This window comes from Eucyclogobius newberryi, unplaced genomic scaffold (assembly GCF_026437365.1).
Source record: "Eucyclogobius newberryi isolate DKJ021-1_F unplaced genomic scaffold, fEucNew1.0.hap1 SCAF_1, whole genome shotgun sequence".
In the NCBI taxonomy this organism is placed as follows: Eukaryota; Metazoa; Chordata; class Actinopteri; order Gobiiformes; family Gobiidae; genus Eucyclogobius; species Eucyclogobius newberryi.
In genome coordinates this window covers 45564544-45591474 of record NW_027315723.1, presented here as the reverse complement: position 1 = coordinate 45591474, position 26931 = coordinate 45564544, and the positions used below count along the sequence as shown (strand labels likewise).

The 26931-nt window shown below is 38.6% G+C and overlaps 1 protein-coding gene across 1 annotated transcript; it reads left to right on the top strand.

Moving 5' to 3' along the window:
* The first annotated feature begins 1018 nt into the window (after nt 1-1018).
* lancl1 (LanC antibiotic synthetase component C-like 1 (bacterial)) lies at nt 1019-14670 on the top strand. Its single transcript, XM_072446988.1, has 9 exons — nt 1019-1105; nt 1168-1285; nt 2564-2774; nt 3882-4029; nt 4560-4706; nt 7702-7884; nt 11393-11569; nt 13211-13283; nt 14364-14670. Exons 1-9 carry the CDS (start codon nt 1019-1021, stop codon nt 14438-14440), a joined length of 1221 nt encoding a protein of 406 aa, XP_072303089.1. The 3' UTR covers nt 14441-14670.
* Nucleotides 14671-26931: the final 12261 nt, after the last annotated feature.

Below are 26931 nucleotides of genomic sequence, written 5' to 3'. Positions count from 1 at the left end.
ACAAATTATGAAAGATCTAGGCGGTTTTTGTCAAATGAAATGTATTCAGATTCATGAGAGCGATAAGCCTGGCTTAGATCACATTTACTAATTTATTCTACATTATTTGTGTATTTAATAGCGGGGATTTGAGTAACAAAGGCTAGGAAAAATCTTGAGTTTTACTGGATTCATACAGAAATGTTGAACCCGCATTCGTTTTCATTTTATCTGCAGATGACATACGTTACCACAAATTATACTTTTTGGTTGGGCTGCAACAATGAATCAACTAATTGAGTCAAGTCGACTATAAAAATAATATATGAATTGTATTTGAATATAATTATCTGGATTATACAGACTCTAAAACATAAAATAACAGTTGCATTACTAAATTAAAATGATTATTAACAATTTCTGTTGTAATTTCTGTTGCAATTGCTGGGTTTCAGATGACATCACAACATTCTCGATCAATAACATACAATACAGTTGGAGGGCCAACTAAAATTATTATGATTTTGTTGTGTATTAATATTTAAGTTTCAGACTCTTGTCACTGATAGAAATGATCAGTTTCAACATTTGTGAATTTACCTTTTGGATATTTTATGGCAAAGTTCAATGTAATCAATCTGTCTCGCTCACTAGTCGACTACTGTAATGATTGTTAGTTGCTCTACTACTTTTTGTGAAGCTCAATACAATTTTAAGGTTAGAAAATAGTATATTTTCCATCCTTTGTAATAGAAAAGCAAAATAACAGACATTTCTGGAAATTCTAAATTGTTGCATATCATTTGTTTTAAATACTTTAAAATCTTCAGCATTTAGATCTAATTTCCGTTATCATTGTTTGTGGTCCATTTCATTTTTCCTCCATTCTGGAAATTTGACATTTTTGTAGGCATAAGGTTTTACAAGTCTATAAGCTCTATAACACTCTTTTATGTCCTGCTTGGTCATTACGTGAGTCTTATCTTTTCAAATGCTTAATATGTTCCCTTCAAAACAAATTCATGTTTCCACAGAAAAAATGGATACACGAGCCTTGAGAAACCCATATTCAGACTATGACGGGAATCCTGCCTTTACACAAGCCCTTTTTGACTGCCAGGGCCGGGTAAGATGTGATGGAAATGTAATAAAGTATATGCAATTGTAATGATTGCGGTGTGTGTTTAGCTCACCCCGGAGTTCTCCCAGAGGCTAAGCAGTAAAGTGAACGAGCTGTTGTCTGTGATGGAGAACGGCCTCAGGTCTGCGGATCCTCGTGACTGCACCACTTACACAGGCTGGACAGGTGCGTCTGCATGCAAGATATACAACATCAACTATTTAGATGTTTTTTTTCAAAATAACGATGCAATCAACTCTGAAACTCCACAGTGAAATTAAATTGACTTTGGTAATACACTGCAAAACATGTAAAATCAGGTTGAATGCTGTTTATTTAAATGTTGTATTGTGTTCTTTGTTGTCTACGGCCCTTACTTTGAGGACCAGTAGTACAGGTCATAAACATGGCAAAAGAAAATTTAATTGTGTAAACTGGACAAAGATTTTAAGACTGAAGATGTTTCACCTCTCATGTAACAACGAAATTTCCCCTTGTGTGGATATTAAAGGATTATCTTATCTTATCCAAGTTGTTTGTTCAGTTCTTTTGACTAAAGAGCTGATGAGTCACTGCCTTATATATTGCCTTATACTGAAGGGAGGAGCTAACCACACTCAAACTAACGTAAGCTAGTTGTTTACAGTCAATGAGTCTCTGTTGTTAGTCTATTTGACTACTCTAAGGTGTGAACTGTCACCTGAGTCATAATTAGCAGATGTTGTTCATGTTCCTAATAGTCATCTTACTCAGGGATTCCAAAAATCTTCCGGCCAGGACGTCCGTGATCGTTTGTGATAATTTCAACTTCCAAAACCTTTCAACTCCATACATTTCATGTTTTCAATGAAAAATAGCTTAAATACATTGTCATAATTATAAAATCCACACCTTGCAAGTCATCTCGCAACCCACAGCTTGCATTGCAACCATCCCAAGTTTCCCGGCCCCCACTTACCGAACCAATGATTGTACTCCTATTAGCATACTCTGGTTTGTCAACAGTTGACTGGAGTAGTAGCATTCCAATGGTGCCTTGCATCTCGCCCACTTGCGTCTTCCAGTAGCCACATCAAGATGCTCTGGTTTCCCAGCACCTGACACACGTCTGAGCAGTTTATGTTTCATCTTCACTCATGAGAGTGAGGAAGTATGAGGTAGGAAGTAGAGTGAAGACTCAAGCCTAAGGACCCACACTGGAAGTTTGGTATTTGTCCATTTGCCCCAGTGGGTATAAAACCTGGTCCTGTGCTGCCTGGTGGTCGAGTGGTTAAGGCACTGCACACATATGCCTGACTCCGACGATTTACTGCATGTCCTCCCCTCTCTCTCATTCCCCATTTCACCCTGTTCTCTCCTGTCTAATAAAGCCTACGGACCACAAATGTTAAAAAGAAAAAAAGAAAAGAAGTTAAAGTCATATACCCTACAAATACAATACACTATTTTGTTTCTGTGTGTCAGGAATTGCCCTACTCTACCTACACCTGCACAAAATCTTCTGCGAGTCATCCTTCCTTCACAAAGCTCTAGAATATGTGAGCCAGGCCCTTAAGAGTCTGACTCGCCGCCATGACGTCACCTTCCTGTGCGGGGACGCGGGACCCCTGGCTGTGGCCTCTGTCGTCTACCAGAGGCTCCAAAGGCCCCAGGAAGCTGATGACTGCATCAACAGGTCAGTGTGTAGTAGGGAGACGGATGCCAATACTTGGTGGTAACAGATTTCGGACGAGAAGGTTCAGGCTCTTTCTTGATAAACATAATATTGTTATGTTTTTTGGGATAAATAACCATTATAGGATTCATCAATGGGGAAAATACCTGACAATTATCATAATATCATCATGTATATTTGAGGGGGAAATAAAGAGATGTGCATAGACTTAAGTTTAGTTTAGTTACACTTACACAAACACAGTATATACAGTGGCTTGAAAAACCACGCTTATCCCAAGAAATTTTGTCACAACCAAAAACATTTTATGAGAAAGAGCAACATAAAGTGGCACACAATTGTGAAGCAGAAGGAATATTATACTGTACATGATTTACAGATAAAACATTTTTTTAAAGTGCAGTGTGCAAAAGTATTAAGCCTCCCCAAATGAATATAGATTATTGATTTAATTTAGGTCTGGACTTCTAACACATGAATATGTTTTGTTTTAAATTCATTCCATTGTAGCTTTGGCTTTATGTTTAGGATCGTTGTCCTGCTGATGGTGAACTTCCACCCCGGCCTCAAGTCGCCTGAGCCCGAGCATCTTCTCTGTCCGTGCTGACTTCTGACAACATTTGGTTGCACTAGAAAAGAGGCTCAATACTTTTGCACGCTGCACTTTTGTAAATCATGTATAATTTCCCTTCCACTGGACAATTGTGTGCCACTTTGTGTTGCTCTTTCACAGCAAAATGTAAGTTTGCGGACATAATGTAGTTCCAAGGTGTCCAGGGAAACGCTTCACTCTTGATTCGACATTTACATGACCAGGAAAAAAGTAGAATAATGAGATAATCCAATAATGGTGATTTTTGGTGTATGTTCACAGCACAAGAGCAATCTAATGATCACCTGGAGACACATGTCAGTTAATAATTTTTTGCCTACTGTACTTTTCCTTGCTCCTGCTCAGGTGTGAACAATCAGAAAAAAACATACTACTCATTTCTGATTATCTGATAGCTGCAGAATGTTTTGGTTTGCATCTAATTTACCGTTGATAAAATAAGAAAACACTTTAGTTTTGACATGTAATATTTTGTTTTTTGGTTCTTTGCATAGATTAATGCAGTACCATGAGATTGTGGTGAAGGGCTGTGGAAGTCTCCCAGACGAGCTCCTCTACGGACGCATGGGCTTCCTCTACTCCCTCCTCTTTATCAACCAGCAGTTTGGACAGGACAAGATCCCCTTGGACTACATCCAACAGGTTGAACACAGCTAGGTTAACCATTTAGCCACTAGCTTGAAACAGCCATGTTTTAAACCCATTCAGGAGGGTTAACATTGAACTGGGCTTACACTGAGATTTTAAGATGTTCCAAACTATTCCCAAACTCACAGTGTACAAGGGATATGAAGACATGCTTGTGATCGCATTATCATATCTCATACAGTATGTTTAAACTCCCAAAACATACCAGTAAGCACTGCTTTGTTTAAAGTCAGAGCCTTTATCACAAACTTTTCTGGGTTTTGTGTGTGCAGTGTTTTGCTCAGAAGACGTGTCAGAGGCATTTGTCCTAGTTCACCTCCGTTTTCCCTCCAGCCCCTCAGAAGTCCGTTCACAACTGCCTGCAGCTGTCTGTTTTACCATATACGCTCTGCTGTTCGCCCTCTTCAGCAGCAGTCGATCCCTGGAACTCACAACAAATTTCAAACCTGTCTTAAATGGGTTAGCAGCTTTATATTATTCACAGAATAATATCATGTTTGATATGTTGTTTTCTCTGTTGTTAGATTAGTGAGGCAGTTATAGTATCTGGAGACCATCAGAGCAGAAGGTTCCGGGTTCAAAACCAGACTCCATTGACGTTCGAGTGGTACCAGGAGCAGTATATTGGTGCGGCTCATGGGCTGTCGGGAATCTACTACTTTCTCATGCAGGTACACACACAAATATCAAGACATTTTTGGTTCTATAGTATGTATTTGCTTTAAAATAAGGATGAGAATGATAATAATTGTAAAACCATGCTGTTAAAATGTCATGGTCTCATTATCGGGAAGATGGGCTCTCTATTGGTATTGAAAGAGCTCATGTATTTCACTGGGTGTGCAGAAAAAGCAGCACTTCTCGAGTTCAGTGGCGGCTGGTGATGCAAAATATAGGGGGGGCTATTTGTCATTACCGTGTTTTTGTTTTTTTATATGTCCAAAGTGAATATTTTTCATTGACTATTAATACACATTTACAACTGAATTAATAAAGTAAACAAATTTGAGATTGCAAAGAGCAATACAAAAATCTCAGTGGTACTGTACCTTATAGTGAATAGTAGCAATTATTACATCAAGAGAAATCGCCCATTTGAGAAAGTTTTACTATGGCTTTTCCCAGTTATTTTTCTCAGAATTTGATTGGCTAAAGATTCCAATTGCTTATCTACCAGGCTCATGGGCAATTTTCACACAGCCCCATGACGTACGTTAAAAAGAGACGCAGTTTGCAGACAAAGTATCCAATATATAAAAAAATAGATATAGATACAGATACATTTGATTATTTTACACATTTAAATTAATAACATAATTCGAAACAAATTATATTGTTTTTTGACAGAACATTTGTTGAATACCATTTGACATAATTGGCTGATCGCCCTTAATGACTCCTTGAGTTTATGAATAGATTAGACTAGAATAGTTTAAAGTCGGTATCAGGTATGTAAGTCTATAGCAGACCATGTAAGCCTATCTCAGTACATAGACCATGGCTACTTGTTTTGCCCTGATAATTGCTCTGTGTTTCACAAAATATCTGCCCAGCAAAGTAAAATATAACCGAATAGCAAATATATTAGAGATAAATAACAGTCCTTTGTTTTTATTGAGCTTTATAAAATACACCACCTCACTGTACACATCATACCATTCAATTAAATGAAAACAAATTTTGTAACTCCCAAAATCACAACAGTAGTTGTCTCGGGGGACGACAGTGAAAAACAGATTAAAGGAATAATAGATGATTTTTGGCCGATTTGAGAACTCAAGCGACTGTTAATCCCTTTTTGAAAAGTGCGCATGTGTGCACTCACCCCCGTGTGTAAGCACGCAACAGCCCTGCTGCTTTTGTTTATTAGCGTGACGAATCGCATCACATCTCTCGTCTCCGCAGATTTACATCTCTTCTGAGCCAGCTCGAACACAGTCTTCCTCTGCCGTCCTTCAGTCTGGACACTGAAGGACCTCGCTAAACACACCGGCATATCAACCAGGCATGCACAGCCAGGGAAACGTGCTGCTATGCTGGGAACAAGCTAAAATGAGGCTGCAGCTGTGTAGTAGGATGAAAACGATGATTGATATGTGGAAGGACTAATCGACTGTCCACAACACGAGGAAATGAGACTCAGATTTGGTGCCAAAATATCCTCCAACATTTTAATTTCATTTAAACAATGTTCATAGGGACTTGGCAATGTCCCAGCATCCTGTGTCCTTAGACCTTCCTTCTCGGCCAGGAAAAACTACAAAACCATGGCATGTTTGGTCACTGTTCTACTGTGGAAATGTTATACTGTCCCAAGTTTACTCCCCAATTGAAAACGCATTTCAATACAGAAATGAAAATACACTGCCTGTCCAAAAAAAAGGGGCACACGCTTATATTTGCTTGGACGACCTTTAGCTTTAATTACAGCACACACTCACTCTGGCATAGTTTCAATAGGCTTCTACAATATTAAAATATTTATTTCCATCCGGTTGCATTATTTTTAACCAATTGATCTTGAATCGATAATGGGGGAGAGTGACCACTGTAGTAGATTAGTTTCTACTTCTCCTTTGGCCATTGATGCCAATGATTTGACCCTCCCTGCAACAATAAAAAAAATTCTCAAAGAAAAAAATCCTCAAGAAAAGATATTCACTAAACTCTGCTCACCCCTAAAGTATCTGACTATAATCTTCTATGATCCTGACTATGAGGCTGCCTGTGTCCAATTAATGAAAAGGCCAAGAAGAGTTGATTATTGAATTATTTCAGCATTACGGTATAATACTGCCTTCACCCATTAGCTAAAACTGTACCAATTTTCATTACATACCAAAATTGTGAATAGAATTGTGTATTATGATACAGTGCTCACTGGTAATACATTTAAATGACTGTCTTTATGTTTATTTATCATTTCCATGATTCCATTAAGTTTTTGTTTTTTTTGGGTTCCATTAAGTTTTTGGTGCTTACTACACAAAGTTACCTACATCACCAATTTGATGTATTTCACTCAACAACTCACACAATTATGTTTTTTTAAATTGTATGATGTTATTAATATTGCCTTGTCATTTTATACACTTTCTGACCCTACGACTTTTTGCAGTTACAATGGGGAAAATAAGTATTTTTCAAGCTCTACCACTTTTGAAAATTTCATCGTAGGTGTATTTCCACGGTGAGAGACAGGATTTAAAAAAATAAATAATTCGGACAATATCCCAGACCAAATATCTCTCAAAAGACACCAGAGAAAATCGTAGAGATGTCCATTGTGGGGTGGACCGGTCTCTTTATTCTGCTAACGTTCCAAAAGGTGCTACTAATTTAGATTAATAAATGGATCTGAGGTGGACTTTTTAAAGGCGGTCAGAATTCTTACTGATTTGCAGGTGTTCAAATATTTATTTGAAAGAAAATACAAATCAATTATTTAAAAATCATTTAAAGTGATTTCCGGATTAGAAAAAATATATACGGTGTATATATATTCTGTCTCTCACAGTGGAAATGTACCTACAATTAAACATTCAGACCCCTCCATAATTCCTAAGTGGGAGAACTTGCAAATTTGAAGGGTATTCAAATACTTATTTTTCCTCACTGTACCTACGAGTATTCATTTGTAACTGGACACTGCATTCTTTGTGTCAGCCCGGGCTGGTGTCTTCAGTGGAGCAGTTGCACAGACTGGTTAAGCCCAGTGTGGACTATGTGTGCAGCCTGAAGTTCCCAACAGGAAACTTCCCTCCCTGTGTGGGTGATGAGCGGGACCTGCTGGTGCACTGGTGCCATGGCTCTCCAGGGGTCGTTTACATGCTGCTGCAGGCTTATAAGGTAATACTATGCAAAATACAATATACAAACATACACAATCTTGTTAAAGTCCCAGTTAAAACATGTTTGCAAAAGCATGTTTGTTTTTTCTTTTAGTTTTTATTGCAGTTAAAAATGTAGAAAAACTGTGAGCGGGTTTGCGTCTCTACAAACCTGACTCGCCTCCTCCTCCAGGCATAAAATGGCGTAAACCGTTTCCGATATCTTGGACTCCACTGGTTCTATCCATTTCTAGTCACAAACAGGGTCTTTGGGGATGTTCATAGAAGAATTCTCCTTTCTTCTGAGACTTGTTTTTGGTAAAGCCCACAACAGAAGATGGCATAGCTACTTCTGTCTTCAATATGTCATCATCAACAAGTGTGTCACTTAAAAACACAGCTATTTTTTGCCCACACTTTGAACCCTGTGGCCCATACAACGGGGCGGCTAATTTCTAGATTTTTACTGGCTAACGACGCACTCTAGCATGAAGCACAAGCGCTTAACACACTGTAGAAGAAGACATCAGTAGACGTAGTGTTCAGGGGACACGTCTTTAGACATGTTCTCTGTATGTTAAGCTTCAATATGATGTGTTTCATTACAATCCAACTCACATTCACTGAGAAATTAGTCTAATTCGACCGTGGCTCGCTGCAGGCCCGTGAGACCCGGCGAGACCTGCGATTCAAATGAACCGGCACGTCACAACCGTCTACCATCTTTATGTGTAAATATCTCATTTTACAATGTGGGCTCATTTACAGTTAAATAGCCTGAAAATTACAGTAGTTAAGTCAACCTTTGCTGAAGGGGTCTGGTGCGGTTTCCATGGCAATGTTATTACCCTGCCTGGAATGTTCCTTAGTATGGCATTAGGCCTATCTATCTTAAATATCAAATGACAAGTATTTTTTACTGCTCAAAAATAACTTGAAAAACATGTCTTACTGTGAGCAGGCTGGCCTCTCCACAGAGTTGACCTGTAACATGGCCTGCATGGTGGTTCCGCTTACTTTTCTAAAGCAGGAAAACAAAACACTCCTGACTGACAATTTGAAATTGTTGCTTAATAGATCAATGTCGGTGTAATCCCTCATTCATCCAGGAGTTCAGTTGTGGTCATCTGGACTCTGTTTTTTTTTTTTTTAAACGAAACGTATCGACCAAAAGTCATTCTCAATCTGCGAATCAAGGCCGGGAACTCAGATATTTATCCTACTCTGGGTAGGCCCTGCCTAAACATGTCCGGAATGCTGTCTCAGCCTGTGGATACCCAACTTGGGCTCTCAACAGAGTGAAGGGAACCAAAAAGCAGGACAAAAGGGACAAAAGGGAAACGGAACAGAGAAGGAAGGGTGTTTCTTTCCCTTATGTCTCTGGACTGTCTGAAAAACTGCAAAGAATCTTTAGACAACATGAAATCAGGCAACACTTTAAGACAAAAACTGATACACCCTAAGAACAAGCTGCTGACACAAAAAGTGAGCAATTTAGAGTATTCTATCCAATGCAGTGAAAAAAATTGTAAAGAGTTGTACATAAGAGAGACTACACAGCCTTTGCACAAGAGGCTTTATCAGCACAGAAGACACTCGAGTTCAGGACCACAGAGCGCCGTGCATCTTCATCTTAAAGCCTCTAACCCAGGGGTGTCAAACTCATTTTGGGCCGCAGGCCGAATTTCGAGGCTCAGGCTAGGTCGTGGGCCGAACATAACGTAAAATATAAGAAATAAATAGCTTTATATAGCCTACGTTGTTTTTAATGCAATTACTGGATCGATTAAAAGAAATTACAAACACGTTTGTTCTCATAAACTGAAATGTAAGAAAAACAAGTGTAATTTCCCCAATACTGTGCTTCAGTTTATGTGCTTTACAACTTCAGATCACAGTTGATCTACAGAGCAAAACATTTAGTCAGGTATTTGGAACTGAAATATATTGTATTTGACTTTATAACAAAATAAACTTCTCAAGATCTAAAAAACCTTTTAAATGTACTAACTAACATTTCCACGTGTGTAGTTATCTGTACACCTGAACTGAGACACCACTAAATACAAAAACACGTGGAGCGTTTAAGGAGGTTAAGTTACCCCTCTGGCCTTGAAAATATAGAATAAGTGCATGAGCCAGTGTTCCATCAAACCAAACTCTTTTGTCAAATCATGGGCCAAATATTATGTACAAAATAAAACAATAAAAAATATAAGAAATAAATAGCTTTTTACAGCCTAGTAATAATGGTGGAGACTGTTGCAGAAATCTGCAGCAGGTGAAAGACTGAGTCCATATTCATGCAGCAGGAGGAACAGGAACATGGACTTTTCATGTGATTTCTGATGCGAAATGTTCATATCACAGACATGTTTCAGCTCAAACTCAATATGAGCTCGCTATTTTCATAGTTTAAGTTGATCTTAGTGACAAATTATTAATGTAGTGACTCAAATGAGTGCATTGTGTTTGTGTTCACAGTCACATTAGTGTGGACACAGTCATGTTCATACTTTATTACACTCTGACCTGTGTTTTTACCTGTGGCTCCTGATCTGTCCAGGTTTCTAGAGGTTTGGATGTTTTCCTCACAGAGCATCATCACAGAAGTTAGTTTTCTTGTCGTTAGCTCCACATTAGCTCCACTTTTAGCACAACTCTAACATCCACAAAACCGTCTCCTTTCTTTCTTCCACGTGTTTCATAAAGCCACACGTCTCTGTCCTCTCTCAGACCTCTGCTCTGAGGTGCGTAAGTGCTGTAAAGTGCGCAAACGCGCGTCTTACTTCCCTCAGCACTTCTCCCTCGGCAGCACACATGGCAGTGAAGAGCCGCGCGGGGGAGGGGCGGCCACCAGCGGCATTGTGGGACGTGTAGTTTTAGCGAAAAAATATATATGTATATATTTTAATAAACTATGAATTCGAAAAGTTCGGCGGGCCAGGTTTAAAACGTTTGGCGGGCCGGATGTTTGACACTCCTGCTCTAACCACTCTATTGAGGACAGTGAGGTGAAGATTCTAAGCAGGGGGAAAAAAGATGGTTTGAAAAAGGAGTTAAAGAGGCAAACTTTGTTAAAAAAGAAAAACTATCTTTAAATAGACACGGGGGGTTTAGATTCAACCTTCCAGTTGTTTATAATGGAATTTTTAATCCCTGGAGAGGTAGACGCCCAGGGCATTCGGATGCTAATCAGTTCCACAGGGAGGGAGAGAGTGAGCCAGGTACAATAGGAGGCTTATAACCCATTAAAGGACTGATGGTAAACAAAGAGGCTAGTTTGATGGATAACAAAGAGGTTTAGTTACACCTTTTATCAGGAGGTCCCACCCAGTCGGCAGGGCCTACCCAGAGTAGGATAAATATCTGAGTTCCCGGCCTTGTTTTGCAGATGGAGAATGACTCTTGGATGAGAGTCGAAACGTTTCGTTTTTTCAAAATTAATAGATCATTATAACCGGTAGTCTAAATGAACCCAGATCCGAAATTGTTCTTACTTTTTTTTACATTTGCGTTTCCTGCAGGTTTTTGGGAGTCCCGTTTACCTGGAGGATGCTCTTCAGTGTGGAGAGGTGGTGTGGAGGTACGGCCTGCTGAAAAAGGGTTACGGCCTGTGCCATGGAAGCGCAGGGAACGCCTACACTTTCTTGGCTCTGTACCGGCACACAGGGGACCCCAAGCACCTGTACCGGGCCTGCATGGTGAGAGCGCACTCATGGTGGCAAGATTTCAACTGCAAAATTAAAGGATTTCAGCCACACAACAGCAACTCTTTACATACTTGAACCAAATTTTCAAATGCGTTTTTACTAGTTTTTGTTGCATGTTACTTTTGAGGAATTCAAATTCAAAATTAAATATTTATATTCCTGGTCATATAAACTTACGAAATAATGATAAAAGAAACATACTGTAAATGTTAAAATAATTTAATATTGTCAACATAAAGCTTTTGTCACTTGTAGATATAGGGCATGTTCATACTTTTTGTCTGAGGACTTTAGGAGAAAATCTGCACCAGAGCTCATTATATAATTAATTTTGATTATGTTCACATTAGAGTTCTGTCAAACAAACTGAACTGACTGAGATACAGTGCACTCTGTAGGAGCAGTGTGTCAGCATGCTGGAGAGAAACGAGAAGAAAAATCTGTCTGGAGCAGCAACTTTAACTGAAAACAGTGTGAGACGAGTTTACTCCTGACAGTAATATCTTGCAGAGTACAGTAAACAGGTCAGTGAATTCAGCATGAACTGGATTGAGACAAGTGTGAGGCCCAAGGATTTACAGAAAAATTATTGAATTAAGATGAATATAAAATGTAAATGTTAAATTGAATAGCCACGATGACAATGTAAAAAGCTTTTAACCTATTAAACAAATTTACAACAAACTACAATAGACTATAAGCCCATAGGCATTATTATTATTATGATTTATTTGTTATTATTACAGTGTATTTATATAGCGCTTCTCCACCTTCAAAGCACTCAAAGCATTAGGTTTTATAAATAGTAGGAGTATTAAAATGAAAAAAGAGCCTAAAATGTATTAAAATTGTTTAATCTTTTTTGATTAAATAGTTTTCCAAAAATGAATTGCATTGAATTCTCATGTTCTCTTGAGTAAATCTAACTGAGTACGACCCACCTCTGCTTTATGTAGTAATTAGTAAAAACTAAAGTAATAGTATGTTTTATTATTGATATTTGAAAGTAAAGGGGTTTTCACACTGTGGGAACATTTCAATTCTAGTCCCCTTTTGACTCATGTTTAGGGACACAGTGACACAGTGTAGGGGCTGGAGCAACAGTTTGGGGACTTTTTGAGCTTATGCTCAAGAGCATGTTCTTTCCTGTCAAATCAAGAACCCTTTGGTATCAAAACTATAGGTACAACACTGACTTTGTTTTCCAAACCAACAAAGCAATAAAATATCACCAAAAAAAAGGACTTTCATATGGATTCCACCTGAATGTGCATCAAATGGGCACTTGAATTAAGAAAACAACTAGTAATTAAAAAAAAATTCTACAGTGTTCACAGAATGACAATTTCTCTCTCTCTCTCTGTGTCTTTCCATCTTCTCTTTCTGGGTGTCCGTCGGCCTCTCTTTCACCTGCTTCCATCCTCTCTCAACTGTCCTTTCTCTCACTCTCTTCCCTATTTCCCCTTGACCCCCTCTCTAAATTTGTCTCTTTTTCTCTTTCTTTCTCCCTCTGAACTTCCACACACTGTCACTTAATCTACCTATGCCCGCCTGTCTGTCTCTTTTCTCCACATTTTGTCTCTTTCCCTTCCTCTCACCTCTTACCATCTGTCTCTCTCTCTTTCTCCACAGTTTGCAGACTGGTGCATGAACTACGGCCGGCACGGCTGTCGCACTCCTGACAGTCCGTTCTCTCTGTTTGAAGGTAACACACTTCCAACATGTCCCCCTGTCACACAATCCTTTCAGGTTTTATTTAATACCAAAAACTATGAGTAGTTTTCTCCCAGTTTGACAATTTTGTTTGGACACAGGCTCTTCATTTCAGGCCATTCTTACTCATAGACAGTCACCACTCACTCATAACACATGGGTACAGATTTTATTTGGTTAGGACCGCTAATGTTTTTTTATATAGTGCATGCATAATCTCTCTTAGTAATGACTTGCACAAGAACTAAACCTGAACTAGAAGAGGACTAACCCAAGATTGAAACATATTCACAAACTGCATTAGACTAGTACAATATGTTCAGTCATATTCAGGTTCAGGTTTTGTGTGGGTTTTTTTTTTGCACATGCTACAGCCCAACACAAGGTGGAGCAGTTTACCACTGACCGTTTATAATTCAGACAGGAATTCCCCATAATAGGGCGTTCACACCCCAGTCCAGTTTACATTATGGATGCTCGTCTTGGGCGTCCAGCGTTTTTGCGGCCTGTGTTTTGAGCGTCAGACACGGCGCGTTGGGGGGCGTTTGAGTGTCGGACGCTTTGGACACGCGTCCAGAGTGTCCAAAGCGTCCAAAGCGTAGAAAAGTTGAACAAAGCTAAAATTTTCTGTGGCAGACAGCCAATCAGAGATTACGCTCCAGTGACGTGCTACGCACGACCCGGAAGAAAACCCCAAACAAACCACGCAATGATAAAAAAAAATCCTCAAGACGCAGCTCTTGGATTAAATAATGATATTGTCTAAACTCTGCTCACCTCTGAAGTATATGCGGTATATTCACCTTCGTTTTTGAACTTTGTAAAGTTAATGCACCAAAGCCATTTTCTCCGCGGTCTGAACGGGCCATAAGGCTTTGGTAGACATAAGTGGTTCTTGCTTCCAATTAATTATTTATTGTTATATATATATTATCATCATAGCTACCAGTAAATGTAATTTGTTCATAAAAGGTTGTGGCATTTCTTTAAATATGCTAAAAATCTCTGATACTTACAATGTTCCATCATCTTTCTAATCATCTTCCTCTATCTTCTTATCTTTTATTTCTAGGTATGGCCGGTACCATCTACTTCCTGGCCGATCTTCTGCAACCAATGAGAGCGAAATTCCCTGCGTTCGAGGTGTAAGCCGTAGACCCACTCAACTGACCGTATGGACTAAACAATCCTGCACTTAATTATTACTATGAGTTTTTGGGAAAAATATTCAACTGAAATACTTTAGTTTTTTGCTGCTGCTTCATAGTCTGTGCCATGTACCTGCCATGTACCTGCTCGTACTTCTCAAATCGGTATTACTACTACTACTACTACTACTACTACTACTACTACTACTACTACTACTACTACTACGACTTCTACTTCTACTTCTACTTCTACTTCTACTACTACTTCTACTTCTACTTCTACTTCTACTTCTACTTCTACTTCTACTACTACTTCTACTACTACTACTACTACTACTACTACTACTACTACTACTACTACTCTACTTCTACTACTTCTATTACTACTACTACTACAAAGAAAAGGACTTTTTAAAATGTACTTCAGAAGTGTATGTATGTGTGTATACTTGATAAATCTTGTAAATAGATTAAATTCTAGTTTCGGCATGTTTTATGTTGATGAAAAAAAATAATGTTTAAATGCATTGCCAAGTTAAACGTATAGCAAAGTTATTGTGTTTTTTGCACTGTCTAAGTAATAAAGTTGATTTGTAAAACTGATAATCTGCTGTTTTAGTCTGGTTAAGAAATTCTATATAAACTACAAGCACTTCGAAGTGCGCATACAAACAGATTTTTTTTTAAATAAAGCCAGGCAAAGCAGCAGAGTTGTCATTGCCACGGTTCCACTGAAGAAGGACACAACCACCGGAAACCATCAAGCACAGGAATTCTAGTTACAGTACACTCCCTGCCTGAAATGCAGTCGTTTTAGTTACAAACGTCAATCGCATACTATGCCTTCTCACACTAAGGTGCACAATTCAGCGTGCTTTTAATACTCTTGAGTAAGACGTACTACGCATCTGCTACCTTCAAGCAGCCAGTCTACAATCAGGAGTGCCATTAGTGACCAGTAATTGAACAAAATGTGGAATGTGAATGTGAGCGCAATGTAATGCAATTCAATGGAGCAGAGGAGCAAATGGGCGTAGGTCTCCGGGTCAGGCAGCGGCTCTGATTTGGAGTGCATTTTGAACATTAATGACATTTTTGACTTAAGGTAAATACGTACGCACTACAACAGTAAGGGGTATATAGCTTGTTTTCTTTAATTTACATACAGTAGCAGTAACATCAAAAATATATCTATTAATTCAATAGGATTGGACATAAGTGCATATTAGTGGTTAGTGGGATTTTTAGAGAATAAACAGCATTTGTACAAGTAGGTTACCATGTATCTGTGTAATCCCTCATTCGTCCAGGACTATTCCAATGTAGAAAAAGATTCAGTTGTAGTCATCTGGACTCAGTTTTTAGGAAAAACAAAACGTTTCGACACTCCTCTGAGTCATCCTCAATCTGCGAATCAAGACCGGGAACTCGGATACCTGCGACACTAGCCACCTGCCCACCTGGCGGGACCTCCCGATAAAGGGTGTTTTTGGTTTCACTAGAAACTAATCAAACTAATCTCTTTGTTTACTATCAGCCCTTTAATGGGCTATCAGCCTCCTAGTGACGATAGTAATCAGTCCTATCAAAATTACAAATGGATGAACTAGATCTCATGAAATATATTTTAAATTGATTGATTTAAATTGATTTATTGCTCCTCTGTGATATTTGATTTTTCTTAGCTGACAAACAGTGGGCCGTAGGTCTACTTCTCTGTGGCCATCTTGAACTTGGCTGGACCTTATGTTTCCTGACTCCTGGAACAACAACACACACAGCTGCTCTCAATAGATATTGGCTTCATACTATTTATTACACATCTTTTCTTAATGAATAAAATCTAAATTGTATTTGAATTCAACTTTTTAATCATGAGGATCTGAGCGATTCAAAGAAATACATTTAGGCATTTCAAATGGATTTGTCCGGAGGAACAGTACCTCTGCTTAATCCTCTGTTTTTTCTGCATTTATTTCACTTCTCTGCCGCTACATCACATTTTAACCTCTCTTTATGTAGTGCAGACAATTAAATATCCAATTAAACAGTCAATAATAATAAAAATATATATATATATATATATTAAAAGGCATACAATTATTTAATTTGAATAGTCTGTGTTTTGGTCCACCGACTGGAAGCAAAGTTCCTGAAGGCCCTGTTTCCTGACTCAGTATTGACTCAATATTGTGCGATTGTAAAATTAAATTGCCCTGAGATATCAAGCAGTGAATTTCAGCAAATATGATAAATAATCAGGCAAAATTTCAACAAGAGCCTTACAAATAAACAAAAAGTAGTGCTGTTCTCTTTTTGCATCATACTTTAGATTAATTACTCCTGTAATGAACCTTAATGCTGAATGATAAACTGAATTCAGAGGTTTAAAACTGTTGCTGTAGAATCAAGTCGATGTAATCCTTCATTCAGTTGTAGTCATCTGGACACGTTTCGATTCTCATCCAAGAGTCATTCTCAATCTGCGGATTGACTCTGGGAACTCAGATATTGAACTCAGATATAGTCTGAGTAGGCCCTGCCCATCAGGTGGGACCTCCTGATGAAGGGTGTTTACAGTTTCATTTGAGAATACTCTTCTTTGTATCCTAACAGCCCTGTAATGGTTTATCAAAATCCAAAAAATAACTTTTGTTCACTCATCACTGAGAACCTGATTAGCATCAGAATGGCCACGGTTTCTCCCACCCCATGGCTTTAAAACACTATTATACTTTAAAGGGCCTATACTATGCAAAATAGACTTTTCACAGCTTTTAACCTTCTTACAGTGTTATTGGTACCTCGTATATGTGCCGTAAGTAAGTGTTTTCTTTTCATTTTATTGATTCCTGCAGTCTTTAGCTAGAGAACAGTCTCCATCCTTCCCCCTACCGGCGCACTCCTCTGTTTACACCCCCACCATCTCCACTCTAGGCTACATCACAGGGTGGAAGGGGAACGCTTTCACGCTGAGGCTACGTCACAAGGGTGGGCGCAAATCTCAAACGGCTCCAAGATATGGTTGATATTTTATAACTATTATGTTATGGGTGTTGCACAACAAACTATGCCCTTAGGGTAGACTATGAAACAGGGGGTGCTCTTTTGAACAAAAATGGCCTCCTTAACTCCTCTTTCAAACCTGCTTCTAGGCTGGGAGAGGTTTGAAAGGTTCTCAGTGATATACATATTCATTCATTCATTCATTTTCTACCACTTGTTCCCGTTTGGGGTTGCGCGTGACAGGAGCCTATCCCAGAGACTTTGGGTACAACCATTATACATATAAATATACATTTCAAATAATGAATTTGACTTGTTAAGTAAAATTTCTTTAAAAATACTAACAAATAAAATAAAACAAATTGTATGTTGTGCAAATTAAGAAAAAAATATCTTAAAATGTTGGTTGATCATTTTACATTTGCAAATCTTCTCAAGTCAACATAATCCACTCGGGCTATTAGTATTAGTATTATTATTATTTTTTATTTTTTTACACCTCTGTGTTTATATAGAATGTCTGTCACCATAAATGTATTTTCATCTCAGATAAAACATGTAGAAAAGCACTTATTTTTCCATCTTTAGACACACATCTCGCTCCTCCCAAATAAGGCTTACGCAACTCCCCCAAAGAGCTTCAAAGGACACAATGCCACAGCTCCTTTTTAAGCCTGCTGCCCATATTTCTTTACAACGTGGAGCTTTTCGGGGGGGTCCCAAGGGTGGGGAGGGGTTAGGCTAATATGGATACAGTAGCACAACCAGGACCCCCACCTCAGCCAGGGAAACACAACACCGTCCAGTAGCAGAGAGACTGGTAAAAATAGTCCTCATCTGTGCAAAAGGGGCACGGTATCCGGCACTGAAAGACCATTGAGTGTCCAAGGGGCAAATGTCTAGGTGTATGAGCCGAGCAGTGGTGGTTTAATGCGGTGAGGATGTTGTCAGATGTGTAATTCTTGTAAAATGATACATTTATGTTAGATTGGTTATGTCAGGTTTGGGTTAGGAACCTCTGTTACAGAAGTGTGAAAGCCATTCTCATTTGAGCCCTAGTTTACACCTAGTCCTCATTTAGGCTTGGTTTAGTCCTGATTAGTGCGTTGACTTGGTTTAGTCCTGTTATAGTTATTATTTAGTCCCGGTCAAGTCCAGGTTTAGTTTTGGATTCAAGCCTAATTTTGATGCGGTGCAAATGTGAACACACCCAGTTTTAGTTTTGTCCTAGTTTAGTTCCGCCTTATTCCTGCACTCAAGTCCTGGTTTAGGTGTTCTTGATCTTATCCTATCTTAATCCAGGTGAAGACCTGGTTAATAATGTCCTGTTTTAGTCCCTTTTCCTGCTTTGGTCGAGGTTTAGTCTTGGTTTAGTCCTGCTGTGGGTAAATATGGCTATTCACAGCCATATTTGCCTTTATAATACTCTACTTTATTTATCATTCCATCCTATTTTCCATAAAGCGCCTGACTAAAATGAGCCCTCATTCAAACTGAAGCTTTTCCTGAACCCTTTAGAGTACAAATAATTGGCTTGACTCCTTGTGACATAAGAGAGTAGTGTTTGCCTTTGTTGTCTGATTTAGTCTATGGGAACAAGCTCTGTCCAGAGGAAAATCTGATTTCAAATAACACCTAGATATTTTTTGGGGTAAATATATGGAGTAAAGCTGCTATTGGAGGTATGGACTGACAGCCAGTTCGAGCATTTGTTGGGTTTTGATCATTCCTATCTCAAAGCGGAAGCTAATTGATCCTAAAATGAATTTTAGGGACTAGAAGGAATCCACATAAAAGTCCTATCGCTGGGTTTCAGATGACATCACAACATTAAAATGTATTGAGTTAAAATGCATTTTTTTCTTATGCTGTAATTTAGTGAGTTCTAGGGTCTAGCCACTAATAGAAATGATCAGGTTCAACATTTGTGAAATCATCTTTAGTTATTTAATGACAAATTACAATGTATCCAATAGGAAAATCTGTCTCTTGCCCCCCATGGGGCTGTATGACATCAATCAACAACCAATTACATGTTTTTATCCTATTTTAGGCAGGGCTGGGTGATATGGAAAAACATTTTAATCAGTTTTTTCAACATTTTTGATCGGAAGTAAAAAATAATGGCTTTTAGAAATGTCGGTGTAATCCCTCATTCGTCCAGGCGTGTTCCATAGTAGAAAAAGCTTCAGTTGTAGTCATCTGGACTCAGTTAGAAAAAAAAATTAGACGTTTCGACTCTCATCCAAGAGTCATTGTCAATAAAAGAATTTAGATCAAGAACTCCGATATTAATACTGTTCTGTGGTAAGACCCGCCCATTGGGAGGAGCCTTCCTGAAGTAGAAAGAGTTGTTTGTTTCAACAGAAACTCCCCCCTTGTATCTACCGAGCTAGCCTATTCAGAATTTTAATGGGCTATTAGAATCCTCTTTGTCTTTGTGAGACCCTGGCTCAACCACCCTGAGTACCTGATTAGCATCTAAATGTCCTGGTCCTGGTCCTCTACCTTTCCAGGGGTTCAATATACCATTATAGATACCAGGAAGATTGAATCTTAGCCCTCCATTCCTGTTTAAAGAAGGTCTTTCTTTTTTAACAAAAATAGTTTCCTTAACTCCTCTTTCAAACCATCTTTTCTCCCTGCTTAAAATCTTCACCTTCTTCATCTTCAAACAAGTGATTAGAGGCTTCAAGATGGAGATGCACGGCGCTCTCTGGTCCTGAACTTGTATTTCCAGAAGAAATACAAGTTTTACTGACAGAGGATCAACTGTAGACCTCTCAATTCAAAGACTACCTCCCAAATAATTGACAATTTCACTTGACTCACTCTCGATCAGTCGATCTTTCAATTAACTACCCATCCCTAATTTTAAGGCAATTTTTTATTTGTGTGTTTGAATAATGTTTGATTTGACTGAAAAGAAGTGAGTTACAGCTTTATTTTAATGTTTTACATTTCCAGAAGCTTGGTAGATATTATTTGTCGCTTGGTGGACAAAATAGGAAAAAGATCAAGGTGTTAATACTGTTTGTTTACCACTACTAAAACTAGCATGTTTTATTATTGAATTTCATATTATTTATGTTATGTTAAGACCCTATGCCAGTTCTTTTACTGCCGTGATGACAAGACGGGCTCACTACACTTAGTCTGGATGGTACAGCCCTAAATTAGACATCCAGGAACGTTAGGATTTTCATGTTTCAGCATGAAATTTACCTCAGTTCAGTTTTAAAATTCAAGATAATTGAAGCCACTGAGGTTGGACCAGATCATAAACACACTAGCTGCTTGACAAATATATTTATAAGCCACTTGCTTGAGGCTAAATGTAGTAGTTGTCATAGCTTTGACCACAGCCTTTAATCTCCAGCTATTCAAAGTCAGGTTTACTCACATTTCTATTAGAGTTTGGTCTATTGTTTCACGTTAATAACATGTGTAGCTGATCTTATAAAAATAGCCGTCAGTGATTCATTGAACTGTCATTAGATTTGATTAAATTAGCATTTATTGTCCCTATAGGGGAATTTTTCCTCTGCATTCGACCCATTCTTCAATGCTGCTAGGGCATCTTCTCAGGAACAGCGCCCGGGGACCCATCTCCAGGGCTTGAGCTTGGCTTGGTCAGGACTGCCTTCGTTTGGAAGATCATGTTTTGGGTTGATGGAGGAAACCAGAATACCCAGAGAAACCCCACCCAGACACGGAGAAACACGCAAACTCTACATAGACCACTGGTGAGTTGGAGGTTTCACACTCGGAAATGTACTCCAACCAAATTAATTTGGTTAACTTCAGTTATAAATATATTATCTATGGTTTTAAGCAAAGCTACTGTTTTGGCGAGAGAATAGCGCACACAAGAAACATTACCCCATTAAAAGTGAATGAGATTAGATTAGATTTTTACCTTTTAATTTTTTTGGCACATGAACTAGTAACCTAGCAATTCCCCCTGACATACTGCATTTTATGCACTGAAAAAACAGTGTCCTTCCTGTGAGCAAGCTGCATCTCCACAAACCTGACTCATACTTAGGCTGGAGGAGGAGCCTCCTTATGCCTGTTTCCAAGGAAAGGTTGTTCCTTTGGCTATGTTATTCCACAGTTTGGCATAAACCATGGACATTCATTGATGCAAAATTAGTGGCTCTGCCATATCAGTCTGATATATATGACACAAACTAATTGAACACAATGGCGAATGTTGCCATTTTATGGATAAAATACACTAGAATAAGCAATCTCTGCATAATAATGAGCAAGAGTTGTGTTTTTATAACGTTTTATCTTATTGCTATAAAAGTCACATAGTTGAACATTTTGTATTTGGGTGCCGGTTTATTTGTAATTCTCTATCTCTGTCCGTTACTCAAACTCTGCTAATTTGGCTCTGTATACAGAGTTATGTCAAATCGAATATCCTTAACAAACAAAATTAATGAAAATTCACATATAAGTTTTATATTAAGTTTTTTTTCTGCCTGCCTTTTTGATGGGCGATGCAGAGAATGATGAAGCTGAGATGCTGTCCGAGCACAAATCTTAGTTTGAATCTGAGTCTGCAAGCAAAATTGATATTCCTTAATGAACATAAAAAGAAAAGGAAAAAATACTTCTAGTGAGTTGGGTGAACCTCTAAGAAGTGAGGCACAACTTTTGACACTGTAGATCATGGGATCCTCTTACATAGACTAGAGGACTGGGTAGGCATCACTGGCACTGCCTTGAATTGGATTATGTCCTATCTTGGAGACAGGAAGTACTTTGTTGAAATTGGTAACTTTGTCTCAGACCACATGCCCCTGACTTGTGGGATGACCCAAGGGTCAATCCTTGGACCCCTTCTGTTCAACCTCTACATGCTGCCGTTTGGTCAGTTGATAAGCAGCGAAAATGTGTCCTATCACAATTATGCAGACGACACCCAGGTGAATATGGACCAGTGGATTCACTCTGTCACTGCATCCAACAGATCAGTTTGTGGATGCAGAACAACTTTCTCCAGCTGAACTCAGACAAGACTGAAATAATCGTTTTTGGCCCACAGAAACAAAGAGAAAGTGTTAGCGGTCACCTCCAGAGCCTGGGTCTAAAACCTACAAACCAAGTTAGAAATCTGGAGGTAATAATGGACTCAGACTTGAATTTCAACAGCCACATCAAATCAATAACATCAGCAGCTTTTTACCATCTAAAAACATTGCTAAAATCAAAAGTATATTGTCTAAAACAGACTTGGAGGGACTCGTCCATGCATTTGACTCCAGAACCTTAGACTCCTGTAACGGCCTGCTCACTGGCCTCTCCAAACGAGTTGTAAAACAGCTGCAGTACATCCAGAACGCTGCTGCTCGGGTCCTGACTAGAACCAGGAAGTACCATCACATTAGTCCTGTTCTCAGGTCTCTGCACTGCCCCCTGTGGCTCAGAGAATAGACTTTAAAGCAGCTTTGCTTGTGTACAAGTCTCTCCATGGCCTTGGACCAAAGTACATCTCGGATGTTAGTGCCGTCTGAACCATCTCGGACTCTGAGGACCTCAGGGTCCTGCTTGTGCCTAAAGTCAGGACCAAATATGGTTTTAGTTTTATGCCACTAAAATCTGGAACAGTCTTCCTGAAAATGTGAGACAGGCTTCTACTCTGAAGATATTCTGAAGGATTTTTCACAGCAGTTTTAATTGCCTTGCGTACAAATTGTGCTCTACTAATAAACTTGCCTTGCCTTACTCGTGGGAATGTTGGCGGTTGTTTAGAGATCGACATGAGCTGGGACGTTTCATCCACCTGACAGTCGGGAATGTAAGATCAATCAAAGTGATCAGGAGTGACCTTGTAATAATAGTGCGAGTATCGTCAGGGTTTCTGGTGTCAGAAGAATTACATTTTTGGAAATTTTGGGAAGGCAAAGCACAACCTTTCGAGGGAATTTGCCAGACGGGATTTACCTGGACCATGTGTGTTATCATGTTCCACCATATGAAATGGGTCTGATGTTATTCTTGCCAGGAATATGGCCATGTAGCCTCAGTATGTTCACTTGTTCAGAAACACGTTAGTATGATAGACTGTGAAGAAGACCACGGCCTGGGGCAATAAATTGCCCAAGAAACGTAAGTGTCAGTAAACTGAGGATGAATGAGAAAATGGCCTACGCTGAGGCTGTTCGAAGAACTGAGAAGAAGGATGATTAATTTCACCAGAAGATGGGCACATGTATTTCTATGAACAATTAAGAATGTTCTTGCATTCATTGATAATATAATCAGTTGCAGTGACTTGCATTCAGGGGAGGCAAGAGAGGAAGAGCCTCACCTGCCAGTCTTGGGAGGAAAAAAAACATTCTAACAAAATATAATACGTGTTAATGTTTGTCATCTGGTATGTATTTTATACCATTCTATAATCCAATATGGAACAATGATTTTCAATTAATCCGAATTTTCGCATGTCCCGTAACTCCTGGTCAGATACATATATAACAAACAAAACATTCTATGTTTCTCACGATATGCTCTTTACTTACATACTCTGGATAATGTATGAAATGTATTTTTGGCAAACGCAGGGCTACCTCATGGCAGAGGGCGCGCCTGAGCCCGTGAACGGTTGAATTGTCTTTGTTCTTGAACTCGTTTATTTCTTATTTACAATCCGGCTTATCAAAATGTAAGCGTGAGACCAGAAACTTTTACTTATTTTGCCTTAAAATAGGCTCAATTGGAATACATTTTGACCTTCTATAAAATATGTGTCATGTGTTTGAGTAAAGAATGCTGCAATGATATATATAGTATAACTCATTGTCTGTTGTCAATATCATTTTGTTTAAGGTGCTCTTTTGGGTTCATTTGGCCTCACTAGCCTTGAACCTCACCGCACGTCACTGATCTGCAGCGTAAACTCTACATACGGGGAGTTGAATTGGTCCGAGATGCTGAAAAGAGTCCTGAAAGTCGTTAGTATTCGACGTATGACCTTGCTCTTGTAATAAGGGAAGGGTGAGTGAGATTCTGTTGGAGGACTTTTATTTCTAGTAAAGAAATATATACAACTGTGATGCTTCCTCCTTACCAAGAAAGGCAGCAATGCACTGCAAAGGTGCCCAGTCTGATCAAACACACACACACTCATCCTAATATTAAAGTATATAAAATGTTCATTATATTTATGTCATTTTTCTGCTCTCCTCAACAGTATTCTTAAAAGAGGATGTTTTGTGGTTACGAGATTCTTAACCGAGATCCTCACAAGTTTAGAAATCTCAACTCAAGTTAGTTAACCTTTAGCTTGATGCCTGTTTTTCATGTTAAGTATTATCTGTATTAAAACACCAAATCGTTTACAGACTCAACAATGATTCTTAACAAGGCTTTGCATTAACCTTAATTTTCTGGCTAATGCGAACAGCTGTAGGGAAAATCCCTCTCATTTTACCGGACTAGCCGAGTTGCTAAGTGATTGATAGCATGAGCAAGGAATGCCACATCTACTTATTTGTCTGTGCATGAATGTATCTCCATGGAGAGGATCAGAAGCATTATTTTAACTTTCTGTTTCCATGGAATTATGCATGTGATATGCCACCTCTCGAGAGTTACATACTGCTTTATCTACAACCACATTGTTGAGTGAGCTCCCACAATACCAGAAAAATGGCTTGGATTCATATTAAGGATATGCAATACCGTATATCAATTCGGGCTGTTATAGACTGTTTTTCCAACAATTTTATATTTATCCATATTCAGAGCTGATATCAATATTTAGAGTTGACTCTAAATCCACAAAGGTTGAACATAATTATTTCTCAGAGATTGGCTCCTCAAACTTTTAAAATATATTATTAAAATATTCATTTTATGGATTAAAGTAATGTTTTTGGTGGCGCCACCTTTTGAAGATATTGTCAGAATCAGAATAAATAATAAAGTTATAGTGTAAATTAATTATTTTACTAATGTTTATTTATACTGACGAAGAAGAAGATGTTAAACTTTGTGCCTGTGTTTGGTTCATGTGGATAGGCCCAATAATTACAGAGATATGAACCATAAACCAGGACAAAACATTTGTAATCTGACAGTTAAACAGCAAATTACATCATAGAATTCTGTTGCTGTGATTTCACATGAACACAACACGAGTGTGTGAATTTAATCCTGAAAATCTCAACAATAATTGACTCTCACAGGCATGGGACAAAAGTATATCTCCTTCTCCCTGAATCACCCTTTTTGTATGAGCATGCGCTGTCAGCTAAGAAACCCTTTGATCAAGTACTATAGATCCTTTAAAGGTTTGTACACAAAAACATTCTATATTCCAGAATGGTAACATATCGTGATTTCAATGGAGAAACTGATTAACCCTAAAATCCAGGTGGTTTAGCTAACATAAAACCCTTTAAACACATTTTCTATTACATTTTTTACTTGACAAAAACATGACATTCATGTATGTTTTATTTTAAAATACTTTAACACAAATTATACTTATTGTATTCCGTATTTTTTTACTTTTGTAATAGAAAAGCTGATATTCTTACCCCTGCAAATTGTTGCTTTTTAAAGACTTAACAACATTAGCATTTACTGTAGATCTGATCTCAGTTCATCTTTGAAAATGTGGTACGTCAAAATCCTTTCTGACTAAGCATTTTAAAGGGTCTCTTTATAAATTTACATTCAAGCAGAATCTAGTCAAATTATTACATCATAAACTTTAACTTGAGTGCCATTAAAACGTCTTACTGGGCCCATTATTCAGCATCTGCCTAAAGCTATAATGTTATGGTCACATTAAACTCCTCCATGATCATAAATCACATTATAGTTCATTTCAGCAATAAAAAAAAACATCAATTGATCACAGCTCTCAGCATATTGGAGAGCTCTCATTTAGTCTTTATAGAGTCCTAAAGGATTCAGTTCACCTCATACGACTCTTTACTGCCTCAATATCTCTGGAGGGGCATAAGCTTTTTATTGTTTGTATTAGAGGTTTTATCAGGGATCAAAAAGATGTATGGAAAAATATAATCTACAGTCGTTTTAATCTTTAATATGCAAACATGACTTCTATATATATTTTAACCATGCTTTCATAGTGTATGCTTATGGAAATCATACCCGTGGTTGTGCCCCCACCAATTTTAGTGCTCGTCCTTCTAATGAAGCTAGCGTAAATTCAGCCTACGTCCATTGCTACACCAGGGCTCACTTGCTATCCAGCCTCAACCAACGTGCCCGAGTTACTCCTCCCCCTGGCACGGTGAAACGTGGCCAAAGAGATGCAAATGAGGAGGCATCCCCATAGACCTGTGCCCTGGGGCAGATGGACGGAAGAGAAGCTGCCAATCTGCGCCATATGCCCCTTGAACCACCACTCGCCCACTCACTCACTTACTCACACACACACACCAGATTCATACTAGGCAATATGGGTGAAGTCTCCTGCCAAGGACACTCTCACAT